The 20,995-nt window shown below is 40.6% G+C and overlaps 3 protein-coding genes across 9 annotated transcripts; 2 read left to right on the plus strand and 1 right to left on the minus strand.

The window, feature by feature from the left end:
• The first annotated feature begins 864 nt into the window (after nt 1–864).
• On the plus strand, nt 865–13,848 carry LOC126623987 (phosphatase IMPL1, chloroplastic-like). Of its 6 annotated transcripts, XR_007623945.1 has the most exons (6): nt 1,605–1,674; nt 2,453–2,529; nt 2,859–2,915; nt 4,750–4,863; nt 5,439–5,603; nt 13,712–13,848. XR_007623945.1 is itself a non-coding variant. In XM_050292975.1 (3 exons), the coding sequence occupies exons 1-3, from the start codon at nt 1,036–1,038 to the stop codon at nt 2,484–2,486; spliced, it is 408 nt and encodes a 135-aa protein (XP_050148932.1). In that variant the 5' UTR covers nt 865–1,035; the 3' UTR covers nt 2,487–3,297. The 6 variants fall into 6 exon arrangements, 2 of the variants coding, with proteins under 2 accessions (XP_050148932.1, XP_050148933.1); XR_007623943.1 differs by having other exon boundaries at nt 2,453–2,915; XR_007623944.1 differs by lacking the exons at nt 1,605–1,674; nt 2,453–2,529; nt 2,859–2,915 and adding an exon at nt 4,438–4,602.
• Nucleotides 13,849–14,034: 186 nt separating this feature from the next.
• Nucleotides 14,035–15,256, minus strand: LOC126623976 (protein PHLOEM PROTEIN 2-LIKE A1-like). The gene is made up of 3 exons (XM_050292961.1): nt 15,071–15,256; nt 14,593–14,711; nt 14,035–14,507 (listed from the first exon to the last, which is right to left on the minus strand). The coding sequence occupies exons 1-3, from the start codon at nt 15,239–15,241 to the stop codon at nt 14,144–14,146; spliced, it is 654 nt and encodes a 217-aa protein (XP_050148918.1). The 5' UTR covers nt 15,242–15,256; the 3' UTR covers nt 14,035–14,143.
• A 3,570-nt stretch (nt 15,257–18,826) lies between these two features.
• On the plus strand, nt 18,827–20,985 carry LOC126623967 (tropinone reductase-like 3). Of its 2 annotated transcripts, none has more exons than XM_050292951.1 (6): nt 18,827–19,021; nt 19,524–19,689; nt 19,971–20,105; nt 20,287–20,415; nt 20,509–20,610; nt 20,732–20,985. In XM_050292951.1, the coding sequence occupies exons 2-6, from the start codon at nt 19,534–19,536 to the stop codon at nt 20,879–20,881; spliced, it is 672 nt and encodes a 223-aa protein (XP_050148908.1). In that variant the 5' UTR covers nt 18,827–19,021; nt 19,524–19,533; the 3' UTR covers nt 20,882–20,985. The 2 variants fall into 2 exon arrangements, with proteins under 2 accessions (XP_050148908.1, XP_050148907.1); XM_050292950.1 differs by having other exon boundaries at nt 18,830–19,021; nt 19,573–19,689.
• Nucleotides 20,986–20,995: the final 10 nt, after the last annotated feature.

The raw sequence follows: 20,995 nt of genomic DNA on the forward strand, positions 1-20,995 counted from the left end.
CTCAAATAAAAAATCGAGGTTAAAGTTTTTTTTGGGTAATTCTATTAACACCCCCACAATCTTATGAATACACCTCATACTTTTATTTTTTCAATTAAATTTCTGTTTGTACCCTGACTTGAATTAAGTTCTGAAGTCCAAAATAAACCCCATCCATCCCCTTATGCCAGCTGCCAACCACCAGTGTCTGGGTAAAAAATCCCAGCCACTCGCGGTGTAACATCCCATATCGACCAACGGAGAGGCGGTGATGTATCTTATATGTACATGCCCACCTCCTATAGCACGAGGCATTTTGGGAGCTCATTGGTTTCGGGTTTCATTGGAAATCCGAAGTTAAGCGAGTTTGGGCGAGAGCATTCCTAGGATGGGTGACCCACTGAGAAGTTATCGTGTCAGTTCCCAGAAACAAAACCGTGAGGGCGTGGCTGGGGCCCAAAACGGACAATATCGTGCTACGGCGGAGCCGGGATTGGGATGTGACAGAATGGTATTAGAGCCACTCTGCCATGTGGTGCGAGTGTGACGACGAGGACGTCGGGCCCCTAAGGGGGTGAATTGTAACATCCCACATCGACCAACGGAGAGGGGTGATGTGCCTTATATGTACATGCCCACCTCCTATAGCACGAGGCTTTTTGGGAGCTTACTGACTTCGGGTGCCATCGGAACTCCGAAGTTAAACGAGTTCGGACGAGAGCATTCCCAAGATGGGTGACCCACTGTGAACTATAGTGATGTGCTGATATCAATGAAGGATACCTCTTATATGGATGGCCCATGGCCGTTGAGCTAGCTTTTTTGCCAGCATTTGGGGTGCATTCGTAAAGATGTGGGTAGTTAATAAAACAATTCTTTTTATTTTTAAGAGTAAATTATGAAGTTGAAAATGGGATGAACAAGTGTCCGAAGTGTGTGGAGCACAAAATGTCGCTTCCACCTTCATCACCCGATACCATTTAGCAAATTTCGTGGCAGAAACACAGTGCAAAATAATACTGAGGAAAATTACCAACACATTTTCATTCAGTTCAAATGGGCAGGTCCCTGGTTTTCTCCCCAAACCTTCCTCTCAGAATTTCTCAAATACGAAGATCAAATTTACCGCCCAATCGACCATATTACTCACTTTTACTGAATTCAAAGCAAAAATTGCAACATGGGTTTCAAAGATTTGGACTTTCGATTGCCAAACCGACGAGAAGTCTCTGCACAAAGGCTGTGTTCTCTGAAATTCCAAACCCGGAGCTGTATGTGAAAGTTGGCGCCAAATCAACTGGACCAATTCCAATTGGTCAGCTCGTTGGAGTGGTAGAGAAGGCCGCTAAGACTGGCTCCGGTAATGCCTTTTTTCCGTTAAATATATGTTTAGGGAATAAAAGTTGTTAAATTTCATCCTGATGGGAGTTAGCAACTAATAGTCAAAATATTTTTACTAAAGAGAGGTACTAAAGGAGAAAAACATTGCCGGTGTAATATATGATGACATTGTTTTGTTGCTAGAGAGTATGTTGATTCAACGCGTTAGGTGTGGTACTTGCCGTTTTGTCCATTACTGAATCATCATGAACTCCTTATAGCTTATGTTATTTGCGTCACTTTTCAGGTTGTGATGGATGCTGTTAATAAGCCTTGGGATATCACCTATAAAGGACTAACGGACTTGGTCATTGAGTAAGAACTGAATTGACATGCTTTCACTAGTTTTGTATGTTTTGATGCTTCAATTGACTTGCAGTGATAACACCTTCTAGAATAGAGTAGAGGTTGAAACTTACATGTAAAGGTTGAACCTTTTACAAGCAAGATACACTAATCATGAAGGAAAATTCACTTATCATGTGTTCCGTTCCCATTCTTATAAAGTATAACAGCCTAGCAAGAATTTTCGTGTGATATGAAAACTATTTGCAGCACAGATAAAAAGAGTGAAGCAGCAATTTTAGAAGTTGTGAGAAAGACCTTCTAAGATGACCTTATCCTTGGAGAGGAGGGTGGAATAACTGGAGATACATCATCTGATTATATGTGGTGCATTGATCATTTAGGTTAGTATCTTCTAAGGTGCAGTATAGGTATGCTTGTGCATATTGGGTTTTTCAAGACCACCAAGTATGATATGGTTCATGATAGTGGTGTGTTTCGGAACTTGATTTACTGTAAATCGGTTACCAGGTTGTTTCAGCCTTCGTAATTCTTGCCTCAATACTTTTGACTTTTACTTTTTCATAACTAATAGTTGCAGTAAATTTAATGATTATGTATATAGACGGCAGTTCATCTACTTAATACATACATGAATGTTTAGAGATGAACTTTCTAATGACAGATATGAAATTGGAAAGAGCTATTAGGGTGGTAGCTGGATTGTTGTTTTACATCCAGATACCTTTGATAAGAATAGCGTGAAAATTCTTAGTTTTGTCTTATCTAACCTCTGATATCTTCGTAGATGGAACAACAAATTTTGCACATGGTTATCCTAGCTTTGCAGTTTCTGTTGGAGGAAGACCTGTTGCTGCTGCCGTGGTACTGATCACATATAGTAGATTTTATTTGACATGTTGCTTGCATGATTGCATGATATGTTAAGATGTCTATTTGATTTTCTAGTACTTCCCTTCACATGTGGGCCTCATTATTAGAGTCAAAAGTGTCTTCAACTTATATTGCAAGGTTGCGATGCGATGATTTGAGCTCAGGATCTCTTACTCTGTTACCATGATAAATATTATTTATTTACCATTGTTTTCAAAATCTCGAACTGTTAGGATGTGGACCAAAAATCATCTATTACTATAACGTCTATGACTGACGTAGTGGAAATTAACATATTGGTTTTCTGTTTATATTTTCAGATAGAGTTCGTTGGGGCCCTATGTGTTGGAATACCCGCATTTTTTCTGCTAGTGCTGGTTTGGAAGTTCTGCCTAAATAGTTGCCTTAGCCTTAATTGATTTTCTAAGTGTACTATTGATGTTGAGCTCGATCGATAATCTGTGTTATGATAAGAGGGGGAGCATTTTGTAATGGCCAAAGAATTTACATGAGCCAGACTGATAAGGTTAGTATTTCTTTTATTAGAAGAAAAAGAATTTTGAAATCTATGACTATGTCGAATCATGTTACTTTTGGTCGATGACTCAGTCTGATCTTATTGGATGTTAGAATATTTGCAGTCGTATATTGATTAACACTTATTGCTATTTCTTTGTACTAGAGTGCAATAAATAAAAGTACAAAACCATTACATACCTTAGGCTGTGACTACGTTTACCCAGTTTTCTTCAGAAATTCCAACCAGAGATGAGCTATCTCATGTGTATCGCCAGGGGCGGAGGGACCATAGGACCACAGTAGTCCTAAGCCCATCCTGCTTTTGTTTATAACTAAAAATTAGTACTACTTATTATTTTATTATTTTCAGTTAAATCATTCCTATTTCCTAGACAAACTATCCAACCCTCTTTAAATATTTTAAGAATATCCGGCCCTCTTTAAATAACCCTAAAGCCTACCTATAACCTATTCCAACTTCCAACACTTCATCTTCCATTCATTTTCCCAATACTAAAAATTAGTATTTTATTATTCTCTAATTCTAGCCGACTGTTGCTCTGCTGCTAGTTTGAAAAAAATAGTCAGAACACTGCTTCTCTCAGTCTGATCCCTCCCGTGGTACACAAGCCGTACACTGCTTCTCTCATCTATAGCATGTCACAGTCTTCAACCAGTCTATCAATCTATCAGTCTTCAATTTCCATGATCCTCAAGAGTATGAACTTCGAATCTCCATAGTTGTCATTTTCAATTTTTTTTTTACAATTTGCTAATTCATATATGTTGTCATCTACAATTGTAAATTAATTTAACAAATAATATTTTTTTTTTGCAGATTAAAGAATTCAATTATTCCATCATTCCATAAAAAAGACATTGAAGTTTAGTTAATTGGTCAACAACCAAAGTATGTATTTTACTCTCAATTTCTGTTACAATTTTTTGTTTATAAATTATGATTAAATTGATGTCTTGCAATTTCTCTTAACTATTGCCTAATTTGTTTTAGTTTGTAAAATTAGCATATATGTTCATATTTCTTTTAATTTAAAGTTAGTGAGTCTATGTTTTTTTACTTTTCAGTTATGGAAAGATATTTCAAAAGAAAAACACAACCTGAGATATTAGAACCGTCTCCAAAGAGTCCAAAAAACAATGAAAGTAATTCAAAACAAACTTGTGTGGATTCTATGGAAATTAACTCGGAAACTCTCCAATATGATCCTTTTCATATATATACTATGATGTTTTGGTTACTTTTCATATATATACTATGATGTTTTGGTTAACAGTTTTGTAACTACTATCGATTTAATTTTTTTTTAATATTTGTGAGAGGCCCCTCCTAACCCGAAATCCTGGCTCCGCCACTGTGTATCGCTTACTGGAAAAAGGAGAAACCATTTTATATTTTATTTAGGCTCATACTTTTCCATATTTCTGGTGGGACGATCTCTTCTTGTTACTGGATTTGGTTATGAACAAGATGACGTATGGATCACCAACATAGAGTTATGTAAAGAGTTCACTAACATCAGCAGGGTAATAACCTTTCGTTTTAGTGCTAAGCAATTTTTATTTGAGCTTTAGCTTTAGGATTAATTAACTTCCTATTCCCTCTCTCTCTTCATGTTTATGACTTGAATTATTTTTTCCCCCTTGGTTTTATCCCTACATCGTAATGTTTAGGGTGTGAGAAGGCTCAGTGCAGCTGCGGTAGACATGTGCCATGTAGCTCTTCAGATTGTAGAAGCCCACTGGGAATATAGACTAAAGCCATGGGATACGGCAGCCGGTGTTTTGGTAATGTTTTGTCTTCTCATAAATGCATTTGTTTGGTGTTTGTGGAATAGCAATATTTGGAAGTCTATTGTTAGAACACTCAATTGAATACCTTCTTGTTTTGGGCTTGTGGAAACATAATACATCGGCAGAGATTTTTGTTTTATATCTCTCAATTTTAGTTTTTTTTTCCCTAAAGCAATTTGGTCTTATTTTTTATTTGCATTATATGACATATTGTTCAGGTTTTTCTTTTCGATTTTGTTTTTACTTTGTTATGAGAGCCTAAATAATCATTGATACATTCTTATACATGGGTTAGTTTTTTTATGTTTTCTAGTTGAATACCTGGGAAGAGTTGTGAGAACTCAAAGTATACATCAGAAATCCAGCACATAACAAAATAATGTATCAATTGACAGTTTGGTTCCAGTATGAACAATTTACGCGGGAAGACTATACAAATAATAGACTTTCTGTCATTAGACATATCCTTTACGTTTTTATGGCGTTTGGAAGTGTTGCTTCGGACAATCTCTTGTGACAAGATGCTTAAACTGATGCATGAAAATTATAGTTCACTTTTCTCTCTGCAGAATCGTGGCATCCAGAAGTGTGATTTCAAGTACTCATAGAATTTGGTTTGCAATTTTGAGCAGATAGTTGAAGAGGCTGGAGGAAAGGTTACGTGCATGGATGGTGGAAAATTTTCTGTATTTGATAGATCTATCTTGGTATCCAACTGTGTGCTGCATGGCATGGTTAGTCTTCTGCTTTATCCAGAATCTAATTACAAAACCTTACTTGATAAGGTCGAACTACGGTTATAGAATGCAAGATCTTAACTTTTCATTGCCTTTCTGTTACTACCACTAATCTTGTTCACTAGTTATATAACCATTTACGAAGAGTCAAAGGTCAATTCAGTTTCCCTAACTTGATGTATGTTTCTACTCATGAAGTGGCAAGCTTTCCTTTCCCTTTCCATATTTTTCCTCAAAGTTTTGTGTTAGGGTAGGTCGGGGGGTGGGTTGGAGGTGAGTAGAGCAGATGTTTACTGTAAGTCCATAACAGAGCTTTTAGTAGTGTATAGTTTCCTGTAAAAGACGCGGTAGATTGTGTGGAAAGTAAGATCTTAGTGAATAAGAAAACTGAATCTTAGAGAAAGAGAAAGATTAGAGAGAGAGAGAATGTAGAGAGAGAAAGAGAATTGTGAAAATGATTTTCATTATTTCAATATCTCTGTACATGAAGTATTTATACATAAATACCAACAACAACAACAACAACAACAACAAAGCCTTTTCCCACTAAGTGGGGTCGGCTATATGAATCCTAGAACGCCATTGCGCTCGGTTTTGTGTCATGTCCTCCGTTAGAACCAAGTACTCTAAGTCTTTTCTTAGAGTCTCTTCCAAAGTTTTCCTAGGTCTTCCTCTACCCCTTTGGCCCTGAACCTCTGTCCCGTAGTCACATCTTCGAACCGGAGCGTCAGTAGGCCTTCTTTGCACATGTCCAAATCACCGGAACCGATTTTCTCTCATCTTTCCTTCAATTTCGGCCACTCCTACTTTACCTCGAATATCCTCATTTCCAATCTTATCATTTCTTGTGTGCCCACACATCCCACGAAGCATCCTCGTCTCCGCCACACCCATTTTGTGTACGTGTTGATGCTTCACCGCCCAACATTCTGTGCCATACAACATCGCTGGCCTTATTGCCGTCCTATAAAATTTTCCCTTGAGCTTCAGTGGCCTACGACGGTTACACAACCCGCCGGATGCACTCTTACACTTCATCTATCCAACTTCTATTCTATGGTTGAGATCTCTCTAATTCTCCGTTCTCTTGCACGATATATCCTAGGTAGCGAAAACGGTCGCTTTTTGTGATCTTCGCTAGATTGCTCCGATCATTAGTGTGGATAAGTATATAAATGGATATAGATAGGAAAGCAAACACAAGATGTACGTGGTTCACCCAGATTGGCTACGTCCACGGAATAGAGGAGTTCTCATTAATTGTGAAGGGTTTACACAAGTACATAGGTTCAAGCTTTCCTTTAGTGAGTACAGGTGAATGATTTAGTACAAATGACATTAGGAAATATTGTGGGAGAATGATCTCGTAATCACGAAACTTCTAAGTATCGGAATGTGGTATCGTCTTGACTTGCCTTATCTGTCTCACAGGTAGATGTGGCATCTTCTCTGGAAGTACTCTTCCTCCATCCAGGGGTGGTATCTGTAACTGGTGGAGATGCACAAGGTAATGTATCAATTTCACTTGAAGCTTACTTGTAGTTTCAGGCTTGGTCAAGCGCGATACAAACCATGTAGTAGGAGTCCCTCAAGTTGCCGAGCTAGGGGATTTGCTGAAAGAGGTGACAGACAAGGTAAGCAATCAGAGCTCCGGCTGATTGTTCACATTCTCCCTATCTTGCAGGCAGCATGAAGGATAAAGAGAAGAAAAATGAGAAGAGATGATATGGGATACTTTTGCTTTTGAAGAAGTAACTTTCCACAGGCTTATTCTTGAACTGAGCTGGAGGGTTTTCTGGTTTCCTCCAGAGTATAAGGCCGACTGAAGAATTTGAGGGTCAAAACAAGTCCATCAAATCTAGAGTACGTTCGACCCTACTGATATGGGATACTTTTGCTTTGACAGAGTAATGGATGTATCGGCACGTGTGCTGTTACGCTTGTCTCCACATGCTTCCTTGTATCCTTCTCACTTGCCCTATCTGTTCCTCAGGCAGATGCGGTATCTTCCCTGGAAGCATAAGATGTTGAAGATGAGTACTCGAGAGCAATGCCAGGTAAGTAAGTTCCAGGCAGTCAGTTCCTGGCTGGAAGCTTGATTCCAAGTGCTGACTGATTGCTCTCTTTCTCCTTGTCTTGCAGGTAAGAACAAGGCCAAAGGAAAAGACAGGGAAAAAGCATGATATGGGATACTCTTGCTTTTAACCCTGATGATATGAGATATTCTTGCTCTAGTATAACTTGTTTGCAGAGGTATTATCAGGGGGAAAGAAAGCTGAATATTTCGAAAGGCTTCGTTGAGAGTGCCCTCTCATATATGAGGAAGGGTTGAGCATTTTTGCAGGTCTGTCTGTCCGTTGGGGATGGAGGTTGACATATATAGGAGTCTCCTTAACAACAAGTAGTAATGCTATTCCTTTACCCTGTCAGAGCACTTTGAAAAAGTGGTCTGTGGTATGTGGAAAGCTGATGTTGCGTGTGAAGATTACAGACAGCTTTATCCAAGGAGATCCGGCTCTTGTAGTTGGGAAAGTGTTGCCTCTTCGGTTTTCGAACAAGCAATCCTATCAGGGATCTGGCTCTCGAGATTCGGAGAACGATGTCTCTTCGATTTTTGAGAAAGCAATCCTGCTGGGGGTCTGGCTCTCGAGATTCGGAGAGCGGTGTCTCTTCGATTTTTGAGAAGGTAATCATGTTGGGAGTCTGGCTCTCGAGATTCGGGGGGCGGTGCCTCTTCGATTTTGGAGCAAGCAATCTTGTTGGGAGTGTTTTCTCGAATGTGAGTAAAGGTTGGGCATGTTTGCTAGTCTACCTTGCCACGAAGCACAGAGGTTGACACACAGGGACTTTCCAATTATCCAGCAATGGTACTGTTCCTTTACCCTCTCTTCGATTTTTGAGAAAGTAGTCATGTTGGGAGTCTGGCTCTCGAGATTCGGAGGACGGTGCCTCTTCGATTTTGGAGCAAGCAATCTTGTTGGGAGTGTTTTCTCGAATGTGAGTAAAGGTTGGGCATGTTTGCTAGTCTACCTTGCCACGAAGCACAGAGGTTGACACACAGGGACTTTCCAATTATCCAGCAGTGATACTGTTCCTTTACCCTTGTGGGTAATAATATGGGGTAGCTAGACCTTCAAAATTTATGTGTCTAAACTTTGTTAGTGCTGTTTCTTTGCTATTCTTTTACCCGTCTTGGTCAGAGCGATGTAGTGGAAGCTGCAAGCTTCACGTGCTCAACTTTGGCAGAGAACTTTGGCAAAGTTATATGTGATACACATGAGCTACTATTGCGTGTGGGAAGTGGGTGATTGAACAGTAAGACTCATGTGCTTTCTACTTCACCAGAAGTCTTCGACAGAATGCCCATAATTTCCGCAAAGCTGAGTGTGCGTGTGACAGGTGCTGCCAAGGCTGGAAAAGTAGGTGCCTCTTCGATTTCTGAGATCGGCCCTCGTGGTCTCTGAGCAGCCCAACTTTTGAGAAAGCAAGCGCCTCTTCGATTTCTGAGATCGGCCTTCGTGGTCTTTGAGCAGCCCAACTTTTGAGAAAGCAGACGCCTCTTCGATTTCTGAGATCGACCCTCGTGGTCTCTGAGCAGCCCAGCTTTTGAGAAAGCAAACGCCTCTTCGATTTCTGAGCAGGCGCCTCTTCGATTTCTGAAGCTCCGTCGAGTGCAGATTTTTATAGGGCTGGCATTAAGTTCCAAAGCACACTTGAATCTCCACCAGTAGAAGCTCCATTCTTACACTTCTAAGATCTTGATTTGTTCGACCTCTTCTCTCTTCAACACCTTTGAAAATGTCTGGCCCCTCCGACCGTCGTTTTGACTTGAACCTTGTTGAAGAGGCAGCCCCGCCTTCTCCAGACAACATATGGCGCCCATCCTTCGTCTCCCCTACTGGTCCTCTTACCGTTGGGGATTCCGTTATGAAGAATGATATGACCGCTGCGGTGGTGGCCAGGAACCTTCTCACTCCCAAAGATAACAGACTACTTTCCAAACGATCTGATGAGTTAGCTGTTAAGGATTCTCTGGCTCTCAGTGTTCAGTGTGCAGGTTCTGTGTCTAATATGGCCCAACGCCTATTTGCTCGAACCCGCCAAGTTGAATCATTGGCGGCTGAAGTGATGAGTCTCAAACAGGAGATTAGAGGGCTCAAGCATGAGAATAAACAGTTGCACCGTCTCGCACATGACTATGCTACAAACATGAAGAGGAAGCTGGACCAGATGAAGGAATCTGATGGTCAGGTTTTACTTGATCATCAGAGATTTGTGGGTTTGTTCCAAAGGCATTTATTGCCTTCGTCTTCTGGGGCTGTACCGCGTAATGAAGCTCCAAATGATCAACCTCTGATGCCTCCTCCTTCTAGGGTTCTGTCCAGTACTGAGGCTCCGAATGATCCCCCTCCGGTGCCTTCTCTTTCTGGGGCTCTACCGACTGCTGCGACTTCTCCTAAGCAACCTTTGTGAAGGCTCTCTCTTGTTTGTTTATTTTGACTCATGTATATGTACATATTTGTAGCTTATCGGGGATATCAATAAATAAGCTTTCCTTCATTTCAACGTATTGTGTTAAATACACCAAAGCCTTCTTCTCTAAGTTCTTTGAATTTTCTTTTGTTGGAGCTTTGTGAGTGGAGCATGTAGGTTGAGGTAGTGTTCCCTTAATTTCCTGAGTGAGGAAAACTTCTCGGTTGGAGACTTGGAAAATCCAAGTCACTGAGTGGGATCGGCTACATGAATCTTAGAACGCCATTGTGCTCGGTCCTGTGTCATGTCCTTCGTTAGATCCAAGTACTCTAAGTCTTTTCTTAGAGTCTCTTCCAAAGTTTTCTTAGGTCTTCCTCTACCCCTTCGGCCCTGAACCTCTGTCCCATAGTCGCATCTTCTAATCGGAGCGTCAGTAGGCCTTCTTTGCACATGTCCAAACCACCGTAACCGATTTTCTCTCATCTTTCCTTCAATTTCGGCTACTCCTACTTTACCCCGGATATCCTCATTCCTAATCTTATCCTTTCTCGTGTGCCCACACATCCAACGAAGCATCCTCATCTCCGCTACACCCATTTTGTGTACGTGTTGATGCTTCACCGCCCAACATTCTGTGCCATACAGCATCGCCGGCCTTATTGCCGTCCTATAAAATTTTCCCTTGAGCTTCAGTGGCATACGGCGGTCACACAACACGCCGGATGCACTCTTCCACTTCATCCATCCAGCTTGTATTCTATGGTTGAGATCTCCATCTAATTCTCCGTTCTTTTGCAAGATAGATCCTAGGTAACGAAAACGATCGCTCTTTGGTATTTCTTGATCACCGATCCTCACCCCTAACTCGTTTTGGCCTCCATTTGCACTGAACTTGCACTCCATATATTCTGTCTTTGATCGGCTTAGGCGAAGACCTTTAGATTCCAACACTTCTTTCCAAAGGTTAAGCTTTGCATTTACCCCTTCCTGAGTTTCATCTATCAACACTATATCGTCTGCGAAAAGCATACACCAAGGAATATCATCTTGAATATGTCCTGTTAACTCATCCATTACCAACGCAAAAAGGTAAGGACTTAAGGATGAGCCTTGATGTAATCCTACAGTTATGGGAAAGCTTTCAGTTTGTCCTTCATGAGTTCTTACGGCAGTCTTTGCTCCTTCATACATATCCTTTATAGCTTGGATATATGCTACTCGTACTCCTTTCTTCTCTAAAATCCTCCAAAGAATGTCTCTTGGGACCCTATCGTACGCTTTCTCCAAATCTATAAAGACCATGTGTAAATCCTTTTTCCCATCTCTATATCTTTCCATCAATCTTCGTAAGAGATAGATTGCCTCCATGGTTGAGCGCCCTGGCATGAACCCGAATTGGTTGTCCGAAACCCGTGTCTCTTGCCTCAATCTATGCTCAATGACTCTCTCCCAAAGCTTCATTGTATGACTCATTAGCTTAATACCCCTATAGTTCATGCAATTTTGTACGTCGCCCTTATTCTTGTAGATAGGCACTAAAGTGCTTGTTCGCCACTCATTTGGCATCTTCTTCGTTTTCAAAATCCTATTGAAAAGGTCAGTGAGCCATGTTATACCTGTCTCTCCCAAAACTTTCCACACTTCGATTGGTATCTCGTCTGGGCCTATTGCTTTTCTTTGCTTCATCTTCTTCAAAGCTACAACCACTTCTTCCTTCCGGATTCGACGATAAAAAGAGTAGTTTCTACACTCTTCTGAGTTACTCAACTCCCCTAAAGAAGCACTCCTTTCATGTCCTTCATTGAAAAGATTATGAAAATAACCTCTCCATCTGTCTTTAACCGCATTCTCTGTAGCAAGAACTTTTCCATCCTCATCCTTGATGCACCTCACTTGGTTTAGGTCCCTTGTCTTCTTTTCCCTTGCTCTAGCTAGTTTATAGATATCCAACTCTCCTTCTTTGGTATCTAGTCGTTTATACATATCGTCGTAAGCCGCTAACTTAGCTTCTCTCACAGCTTTCTTCGCCTCTTGCTTCGCTTTTCTATACCTTTCACCATTTTCATCAGTCCTATCCTTGTATAAGGCTTTACAACATTCCTTCTTAGCCTTCACCTTTGTTTGTACCTCCTCATTCCACCACCAAGATTCCTTTTGGTGTGGGGCAAAGCCCTTGGACTCTCCTAATACCTCTTTTGCTACTTTTCGGATACAACTAGCCATGGAATCCCACATTTGGCTAGCTTCCCCCTCTCTATCCCACACACACTGGGTGATTACTTTCTCTTTGAAAATGGCTTGTTTTTCTTCTTTTAGATTCCACCATTTAGTCCTTGGGCACTTCCAAGTCTTGTTCTTTTGTCTCACTCTTTTGATATGTACATCCATCACCAACAAGCGATGTTGATTAGCCACGCTCTCTCCTGGTATAACTTTGCAATCCTTACAAGTTATACGATCCCCTTTCCTCATTAGAAGAAAATCTATTTGTGTTTTTGACGATCCACTCTTGTAGGTGATCACATGTTCTTCTCTCTTCTTAAAGAAGGTGTTGGCTAAGAAGAGATCAAATGCCATTGCAAAATCCAAGATAGCTTCCCCATCCTCGTTTCTCTCCCCAAAACCATGGCCACCATGAAAACCTCCATAGTTGCCTGTCTCCCTGCCCACGTGTCCATTTAAATCTCCTCCTATAAATAACTTCTCCGTCTGAGCAATTCCTTGCACCAAGTCTCCAAGATCTTCCCAAAATTTCTCCTTCGACCTCGTATCCAAAGCTAACTATTTTAGCATTCCCCTAACTAACCCATACAGACAAGAACTAATCTGGTGCTGTACACCTTTGGTAACTATGTGAACCTACAGTACTCCTAACACACCCCCTCAAGCTGAAGGTAGAGGATCGAACTGAAAGCTTGTCAGTCAGGGAGAGAAACCGATCGGCAGGGAGAGACTTGGTAAAAATATCAGCAATCTGTGACAATGTATTAACATGTTGAACATCAATCTGACCCAAAAGAACTTTCTCGCGGATAAAGTGATAGTCAATCTCAACATGCTTTGTGCGAGCATGAAAGACCGGATTGAAAGCTAGTGCAATAGCACTCTTGTTATCACAGAATATAACAGGTGTACGAAGAAGGGGAAATGAAAGATCAGAAAGTATCTTGCAAACCCACGAAATTTCTGCAGCAGTGTTTGCAAGTGACCTGTACTCGGCCTCAGTGGAGGACCGAGCCACGGTGTTCTGTTTCTTAGCACTCCAAGCTACTAAATTTGGTCCCAAAAACACACAATAGCCACTTGTAGATCGTCGGTCAACAGGGCAACCAGCCCAATCGGCATCAGACCAAGCAGTGAGATGTTGAGCACCCTTTGTGAACCTCAGTCCGAAGTCAATAGTGCCTTTAAGATATCTGAGGATACGCTTAACAGCTTGCAAATGAATAGTTCGGGGAGTTTGCATATGTTGACACACTTGATTCACTGCAAAAGCAAGATCAGGACGAGTCCAGGTAAGGTACTGTAATGCACCAACAATGGACCTGTAGGAAGTAGGATCTGCAAGTGGTGTGCCTGAGTGATCCAGTTTAGAAGAAATAATTCTAGAATTTAATTTTTGTAAAATGCAGCTCTTAGAGAGGGTTGCACCTGCAACAGAGAAATTGAAGAGCCAAGGAATCGATTTCTCATTGCGGTACGAGCCCGAAGATTACACAAGAGACATTTGATGCGCCTGACAGTTCTTTTTTTTTTTTTTTTTGGCCAATGGTGCTGATATGAATATTGCTTTCCTATGTTGCTTTAGGCAAGTGGAATAGGTGTGAATTGCTGTAATTCAGAAATAATCGTCGACAACGATCATGGATCGATCTTTATCGTCAAGAAATTGGTCGTATGTGGAGTCACTACTCTCTCTTTACAGAAGCAGAAAGAAAAATGTGAATTTGGGCAGTAGTTGAAAGTGTATCATCCTTTCATTATTATTCTGTTCCCATCATTTCTTACATACGCACTTGTCTTATTTCTGCTTTTAATAAAATAAAAACCAGAAACTCCGCAACTTAGAGTTTAGGACTAATGTCGACACCCAGGATAACAAGCCCTTTCTTCCATTTCGGAACAGTTTGACGGAGAGTAAAATCCATGCGGCCAGATTGCCTAGGCGGTTTAAATTCGCCAACTCGGATAATACTCCAACTTCCTCTTGGTAATTTCCTCAGATCCTGTGTAAAGGTTTTCTTGTCGTTCCCAGGGAGAGTGAGGCTGAAGTTGACATTATCTTCCCATCCGTAATTTGGGTCCTTGAGCCTGATCACAAATGAAACTTCATACACAGTATCGGGTGTCAGGTATTTGGTGTCAAAAGCCCCATTCACATCTAGCCAGCATACATCTAACAGTTCAGCAACGTCAACGGAGGCATCTCTGCAATTAAACCCTAAGTTAGGACCGATTACTACATAGCAGTAACCAATATCAATTGTGATATACGGATTCAAGTTTTCGGTACCTGGTTACTTTCAAAGGGGACCAGCGCCAGTAACGACGGTCTCCACTCCAAATGATTGTGAGATCTTTTGCATACAACATAAAACAGTTCTTGCCATCCTCATCAACCCAATAACTTTTCTAATAATAGTCAAGAAAATAATAGGATAAACATGATTGTTGATATATTTCAAGCTGTAGTAAGAGTTCATCTTTTAATATATTTAAAAGGCAATGATTTCCGCACACTCATTTTCTTCTGTTGCACACCCTGTTTATTTATGCCCTTTAATTGATTCTCCTTTTGTTTATACAAATATTCAAATGCAATAAACAAACATGTGTGTCCAGACGGAGAAAATGAGTGTGCTAAACATCAGTAAGAATTAGGACAATTTCACATTTCTGAAGCATGTTTGATAATTTCACACAAAAACTGAAAAACAAAGAGCGGGAAATTCTTTTTAAAATTGTCAGAAAGTTAAATGCATGAATTTCACCTTTTTCTCTGCGTCGAAATAATCTGTATATTGGTGCTCCGAAAGGAGTTTATCAGGTGCGGGCCTGTCTTTAGGTTTGATTAAGTTGTCCATAATCTCTTGATACTGATGTGGCTTTTCTGCTGGGGGAGCCCCTTGCGCAGCCATCTCTTCGTGCAGTTCTTCAATCATGTTTTCACTATATATACAGGAAGACAGGGCTAAGCCATTCATTTCCACAAGTCCCCGCAACATGTGGATGAGGACAAGAAAGATGCCTTACGTTGCGAACCTTTTATTCTTTAAAATGTAGATATCAAGCATGAATTCCTTTCATTTTACTTTGGAATTTCGATCATATGGGAAAGCACTAGATTGAAAAGCACTTTCAAAAAAGCCTTTTATTCCATATGCTCAAGCTTTTGTTTGTTGATCATATATATTTCATTATGCAGAAGAATAGCATTCATTCTCAGATAATACAGAAGAAAGATGCCTTGCGTTGCGAACCTTTTATTCTATAAAATGTAGATATCAAGCATGAATTCCTTTTATTTTACTTTGGAATTTCGACCATATGGGAAAGCACTTTCGAAAAAGCCTTTTATTCCATATGCTAAAGCTTTTGTTTGGTGATCGGGTATATTCCATCATACAGAAGAATAGCATTCATTCTTAGATAATGCATCATATCCGATATATTATTCCCAGCTTATAAAGCAATATTTGAATTTGTAAGTGCTTACTGTAAGTCCACAACATACCCAATTTTGTAAGGTTTATTCCACAACCCATAGGCCCCAACATGAAACACAAACCCTAATTTAAATTCTATGTATTAATTCATCTTACAAACAACCCATTTATTCCATAAATAATTGATATAGAAACTTGGAACTAAGCACCCTACCTTACTCTGCCTGCCGAAGCTTCAGTCACCAGAAAAAATAGAACTTTCCAGCCAAAACAAAAAATATGGATACAAAACCCAGCTCACTCCTCTCACCTCTCTCGCATCCTTTGTTCGAAATCAGAAGTATGAGGTTAACCCAAAATCTAGCTCACTCTTCTCACCTCTCTTTGGACTTCACTCTCTTTGAAATTTGAGACCAGAGATCTGAGCTCAACCCAAAAATTCATAGCTCTCTCCACATCCCTTTCTCCCAAATGAGAAAAGTGATGTAATGAACTGATGATTTTTAGTATTTATATGTGGGTATTTTAGTAAATTTGATTTTGTGCATGGCATAGCCGGTTTATCCTATTTTTGTTCCAAGATTAAGAAAAAGGCCTATTCTTTTCCATTCCAATAAATCAAATTGAGACAGAAGATGAAGAAGAGAGAAGGCTGGTGGAAATCTCAATCATTGCCATAACTTTCAATTCCAACTTCAAAGGGTGGAGGAGGAGATGAAGGAGAAGGGTGGTAGTGGAATCTCTGGGATGACCCCTTCATTTTTTCCATTGCTGCAATTGTCAGTCCTTCGATTGGATCCAGTCCATGGGGGGGACTTCACGGACAACGTGCAGCGAGTGAGAGATTGTTGCATAAAAACAAAGAACCCGACTAATAACACCGAAGTTGTGAAGAGGATAAATAAGTGGGTGTGTGCCGTATAAAACTGGTAGGGCCGAATTAATTATTCGGTGATTATTTAGTATATAAACATACCAAACAACTAACTTCGAATTATTAATATTATCCGATTCTTTATACAAGTTGCCAAACGAGACGCGTAGTATGTAATTAGCTTCTTAACCGTTTGGACTAGAATTTTCTCCTCTCTTTTTCCCATCCTCTTCTATCCCCTCCTTTCACATTTTCTTATTTTGTCTTTCTTTTGCTTTAAAAATTAATATAAGATGTTAACGTGATTTAACAGTGACCGTTCAAATAGAAGATGAGAGAAAGAGAGGGAAAAAAAGGAAAGAAGATCATACTCCTAACCGTTTTCCTCGGTGTCAGGAGGCAATAATTGTCAGTTAAAAAAAAAGGGTAAAGTACAAAAAATTACCTCAACTATTGGTGTCACGACACTTTCATACCTCATCTTTTAAAATTGACAATGTCATACCTCATCTTACGAATTTGTGCCAATGTCAGACCTCCGTCAGTTTTTCTGTTACTTTTCCTGTTAAATGCTGACGTGGTAAAAAACAAGACCCATTTTTTATTAAAAAATTAATTAAATATTTAAAAAAAATTAATTAAATATTAAAAATTTAAAAAAAGAAAACAAAAAACCAAAAACAACACATCAACCCGTGTCCCTCCTCCCCCAAAACCTAGATCCCTTCTCTGAGTTATCCCCCACCCAACCCCCTTTCCCTCTCCTCTCTCTCCCTACAACCTGCATCCCTAAAATCCCAAAAGCCAGAAATCCTTCCCACCCATCCCCCCAACCTTCATATCCGATCCCACCGACGACAACCCTACCTCTATTGTTGACTTCAGTGATGACAGCCACAACCCCCAATCGCCCCCTAACCCTAACTCTAGCCACAACCTCCACAACAACATTCCATTTTCCTCCTCGCCCCCGAAGTCTGCCTCTTCGACGATTTGTGAGAGAAAAACAAAACAACAACAACAATCCCAATAGAAAAACTCTCCCCTTTTCCCAAAAAATTTTGAGATTTTCCGAGAAAATCAGAGGAGGCGCGAGAAAGAGAGAGAGAGAGTTGTGAACTGAGAGTGGCTCTCTTTGGTCTGAGTTTCCGATAAATGGTGTATACAGGCGGGTCGGATGAGGAGGAGAGAGTGGAGGTGATGTCCATGGCGATGGATTCTGAGAGGGCGAAGCCTCTGCACAATTTCAACTTGCCGTGGTATTTGTAGTGGAGGAACCAGAAGCACCTGTGGTGCCAAAATGAGAGCTCTGATGCCAGCAGGAGTGGCGGGGAAGGGTCTGGGGTTAATTGGCGATCGTCGGCTTAGAGGATTGAGAGCTCGCCGGTGGTGATGACTCGGGTGGGAATGGATTCTGGATTTTGGGATTTTAGGGATGCAGGTTGCAGGGAGAGAGAAGAGAGAGAGGCGAGAGAGAGAGAGGGAGAGAGAGAGATAGAGAGAGTTGAGAGAGAGGGTTGGGTGGGGGAGAACTCAGAGAAGGGGATCTGGGTTGTGGGGAAAGAGATGGGGAAGTGGTTTAACATGCAGTGAAAGTGCTTTTGCGAGAAGTGCTTGTTCGGTTCTTTTTGGGTTTTGAGGTTTATGGAATTTGCGATCGATGGGTATATATATGTGGGGGAGGGAGGGAGGAGAGAGTGGGGGAAGAGAGGGGGATTGAGATCTCGCTGGCGGTGATGACTCGGGTGGGAATGGATTATGGGTTTTGAGATTTTAGGGATGCAGGTTGCAGGGAGAAAGAAGAGAAAGAGGCAATAGAGAGAGAGAGAGAGAGAGAGAGAGAGAGAGAGAGAGGAAAGAGGGTTGGGTGGGGAAGAACTCAGAGAAGGGATTTGGGTTGATGGGTTTTTTTTGGTTTTTTGTTTTTTGTTTTTTGTTTTTTTGTTTTTTTTAATTTTAAATATTTAATTAATTTTTTAATAAAAATGAGTCTTATTTCTGGCCACGTCAGCATTTAACAGAAAAAGTAACAGAAAAATTGACGGATGTATGACATTGGCACAAATTCGTAAGATGAGGTATAACATTGTTAATTTTAAAAGATAATGTATGAAAGTGTTGTGACCTCAATACTTAAGGTAGTTTTTTGTACTTTACCAAAAAAAAAAAAAAAAAAAAAAAAAAGAAGAGGAGCGAAGCAATATTGTCTCTGCCCGCGCTTTTGCTCAGCTAAGAAAACCAAGTCACGGAGAAACCCAAGAAAAATGGAGAAATCGAAGATTGGGAGGAGGTTCCAAGGCAAGGTAGCGATTGTGACGGCTTCCACTCAGGGCATCGGCTTCGGCATCGCCGAGCGCCTGGGTTTGGAAGGCGCCTCCGTAGTCATCTCCTCCCGCAAGCAGGTCAGTCTCCGACACTCATCAACCCTTTCCTCCTGAATCTTTGATTTTTTTACATGAAATTCATCTGGGTTTTTCTTCAATTTTTGTTAAATTTGATTTCTTTCTGGTTTCCGCGGATATTGGGATCGAAAATTGAACCGCTGAATTTCGTTGTGTGTGGTTGATTGTTGAAAATGAAATCAGGCTTTTTTTGGGATAGATTCTCGAGAAAGCACTTCTTCTTATAAGTACTTATGTTAGAAATGTTTATTATTTTAATTGAATATTCAAGTGCTTTTGTGGAAAGCACATGGAAGTACCTCCTGAAATGCTCTCCAAAAGTGCTTCTATGATCAAAAGCTTTTAGTTGGCAGAATGCGCTTTTAGCCTTTCCAATAGCAGTTGCAAACAGACCAGATTTTTCCCCGTGTAATCCCCTGGAATGATGAAGAGAGGAAAGTTAATGAATAGTGCATATCATGAACTTCAATCAAGCTAAATGGTACATGTTTTTGTGCTTTAGGCTGTTTTGAATGGTTGAATTTTTTTCGTGCTTGGTCAAATTGTTCCAGAAAAACGTTGATGAAGCAGTTGAGAAACTTAAAGCTGAAGGAATTGAGGCGTTGGGAGTCGTTTGCCACGTTTCGAATGAGCAACAAAGGAAGAATCTCATCAACAAGACTGTGCAGGTAAGAACATTCGTGAGTCAATGATTTTACATTCACTGTTGAAGCAAGACACGAGATATAAACAGAAAACCATGAAAAATGTGGGATGTATAGGTTTTATTTTAGTTTTACATACAAGTTCAAAAGCTCGTAGATGTAGTAGGCTACAGTGTTATGGTGAATTCTACTTGATTACAACCTCTGATTTAACTCAGCTTCCAAAGGGGATGGTCTCTTCTCCGTTGCAATGATTCTTCAATGGCATTCCGTTGAACGTTTGAATTTTACTGATTTGTTTGCAGAAATACGGAAAAATAGATGTGGTTGTATCAAATGCTGCTGCCAATCCATCAGTTGACCCCATATTGCAAACCCAAGAATCTGTGCTTGACAAGCTATGGGAAATCAATGTCAAAGCTACTATACTACTTCTCAAGGTAAAAGGCCATAGGAAGACATTATCGAGCAGCCAAGAGCTCCTTTCCCATGGAAATTTTCTGCTCGAGCTGCAATAAACAGTTGCCGAGAACTTTTATACGACTTATTTTGTCCTTTACTCCCATTTTCGATGTGCATAAATTTTTGTTGTAGTATTATAATACTAGATTATATTTGCAGGATGCATCTCCGCACTTGACGAAGGGTTCTTCCGTTGTTATCATTTCCTCAATTGCTGGCTACAATCCACCAGGAGCTGCCATGGCTATGTATGGGGTCACTAAAACAGCCCTTCTTGGGCTAACCAAGGTATGTAGGTGGTTCCTGTTTTACACCGTTTGTTTCTTCAGCTCCGGCAGCCACACATTTTCTTCAGCTTATTCTTTGCTGGTCTTACTTTAGGCCCTTGCCAGTGACATGGCTCCAGATACTCGTGTAAATTGTGTTGCTCCGGGTTTTGTTCCTACAAACTTTGCTTCATACATTACAGAAACTGATGCCGTGGTAAGTATGTATGTGCATATATAAAGGCCAACGTTGGGATATATAGTTCCTTTCCAACGGATCTTGGGCAATGGCCATTGACCTTTGTGGTTGACCGAACTCGAATGGTATTTTGTTGCAGAGGAAGGCCCTCGAGGAGAAGACGTTACTCAACAGGCTCGGTACCACTGGAGACATGGCTGCTGCCGCTGCCTTTTTGGCATCCGATGATGCTTCTTACATAACCGGAGAAACCATAGTTGTGGCCGGAGGGATGCCCTCTAGACTGTAGTTCCCTTCTTTATCAACATGTTTTTGCTCGAATCGTTACAAGAACGAGTGTTTTTTTTTCAGCAAATATCAATAAAATCCACTCCTATCGATTTTCAACGTTAATTTTCGCCGT

The sequence above is a fragment of the Malus sylvestris genome, chromosome 5 (genome assembly GCF_916048215.2).
Source record: "Malus sylvestris chromosome 5, drMalSylv7.2, whole genome shotgun sequence".
NCBI classification, from domain to species: Eukaryota; Viridiplantae; Streptophyta; class Magnoliopsida; order Rosales; family Rosaceae; genus Malus; species Malus sylvestris.

What these genes read in the sequence shown, in the direction of transcription:
- LOC126623987 (XM_050292975.1), top strand. Translation starts at nt 1,036, where the DNA reads ATGGGCAGGTCCCTGGTTTTCTCCCCAAACCTTCCTCTCAGAATTTCT. An exon ending in GAGAAGGCCGCTAAGACTGG is followed by an intron (nt 1,335 to 1,599) that starts CTCCGGTAATGC and finishes TATTTGCGTCAC; the next exon opens with TTTTCAGGTTGTGATGGATG. An exon ending in CTAACGGACTTGGTCATTGA is followed by an intron (nt 1,675 to 2,452) that starts GTAAGAACTGAA and finishes ATATCTTCGTAG; the next exon opens with ATGGAACAACAAATTTTGCA.
- LOC126623976 (XM_050292961.1), bottom strand. Translation starts at nt 15,241, where the DNA reads ATGATTGAAGAACTGCACGAAGAGATGGCTGCGCAAGGGGCTCCCCCA. An exon ending in ATTTCGACGCAGAGAAAAAG is followed by an intron (nt 14,712 to 15,070) that starts GTGAAATTCATG and finishes GACTATTATTAG; the next exon opens with AAAAGTTATTGGGTTGATGA. An exon ending in TCCCCTTTGAAAGTAACCAG is followed by an intron (nt 14,508 to 14,592) that starts GTACCGAAAACT and finishes GTTTAATTGCAG; the next exon opens with AGATGCCTCCGTTGACGTTG.
- LOC126623967 (XM_050292950.1), top strand. Translation starts at nt 18,884, where the DNA reads ATGGAGAAATCGAAGATTGGGAGGAGGTTCCAAGGCAAGGTAGCGATT. An exon ending in TCATCAACAAGACTGTGCAG is followed by an intron (nt 19,690 to 19,970) that starts GTAAGAACATTC and finishes ATTTGTTTGCAG; the next exon opens with AAATACGGAAAAATAGATGT. An exon ending in CCCTTCTTGGGCTAACCAAG is followed by an intron (nt 20,416 to 20,508) that starts GTATGTAGGTGG and finishes GTCTTACTTTAG; the next exon opens with GCCCTTGCCAGTGACATGGC.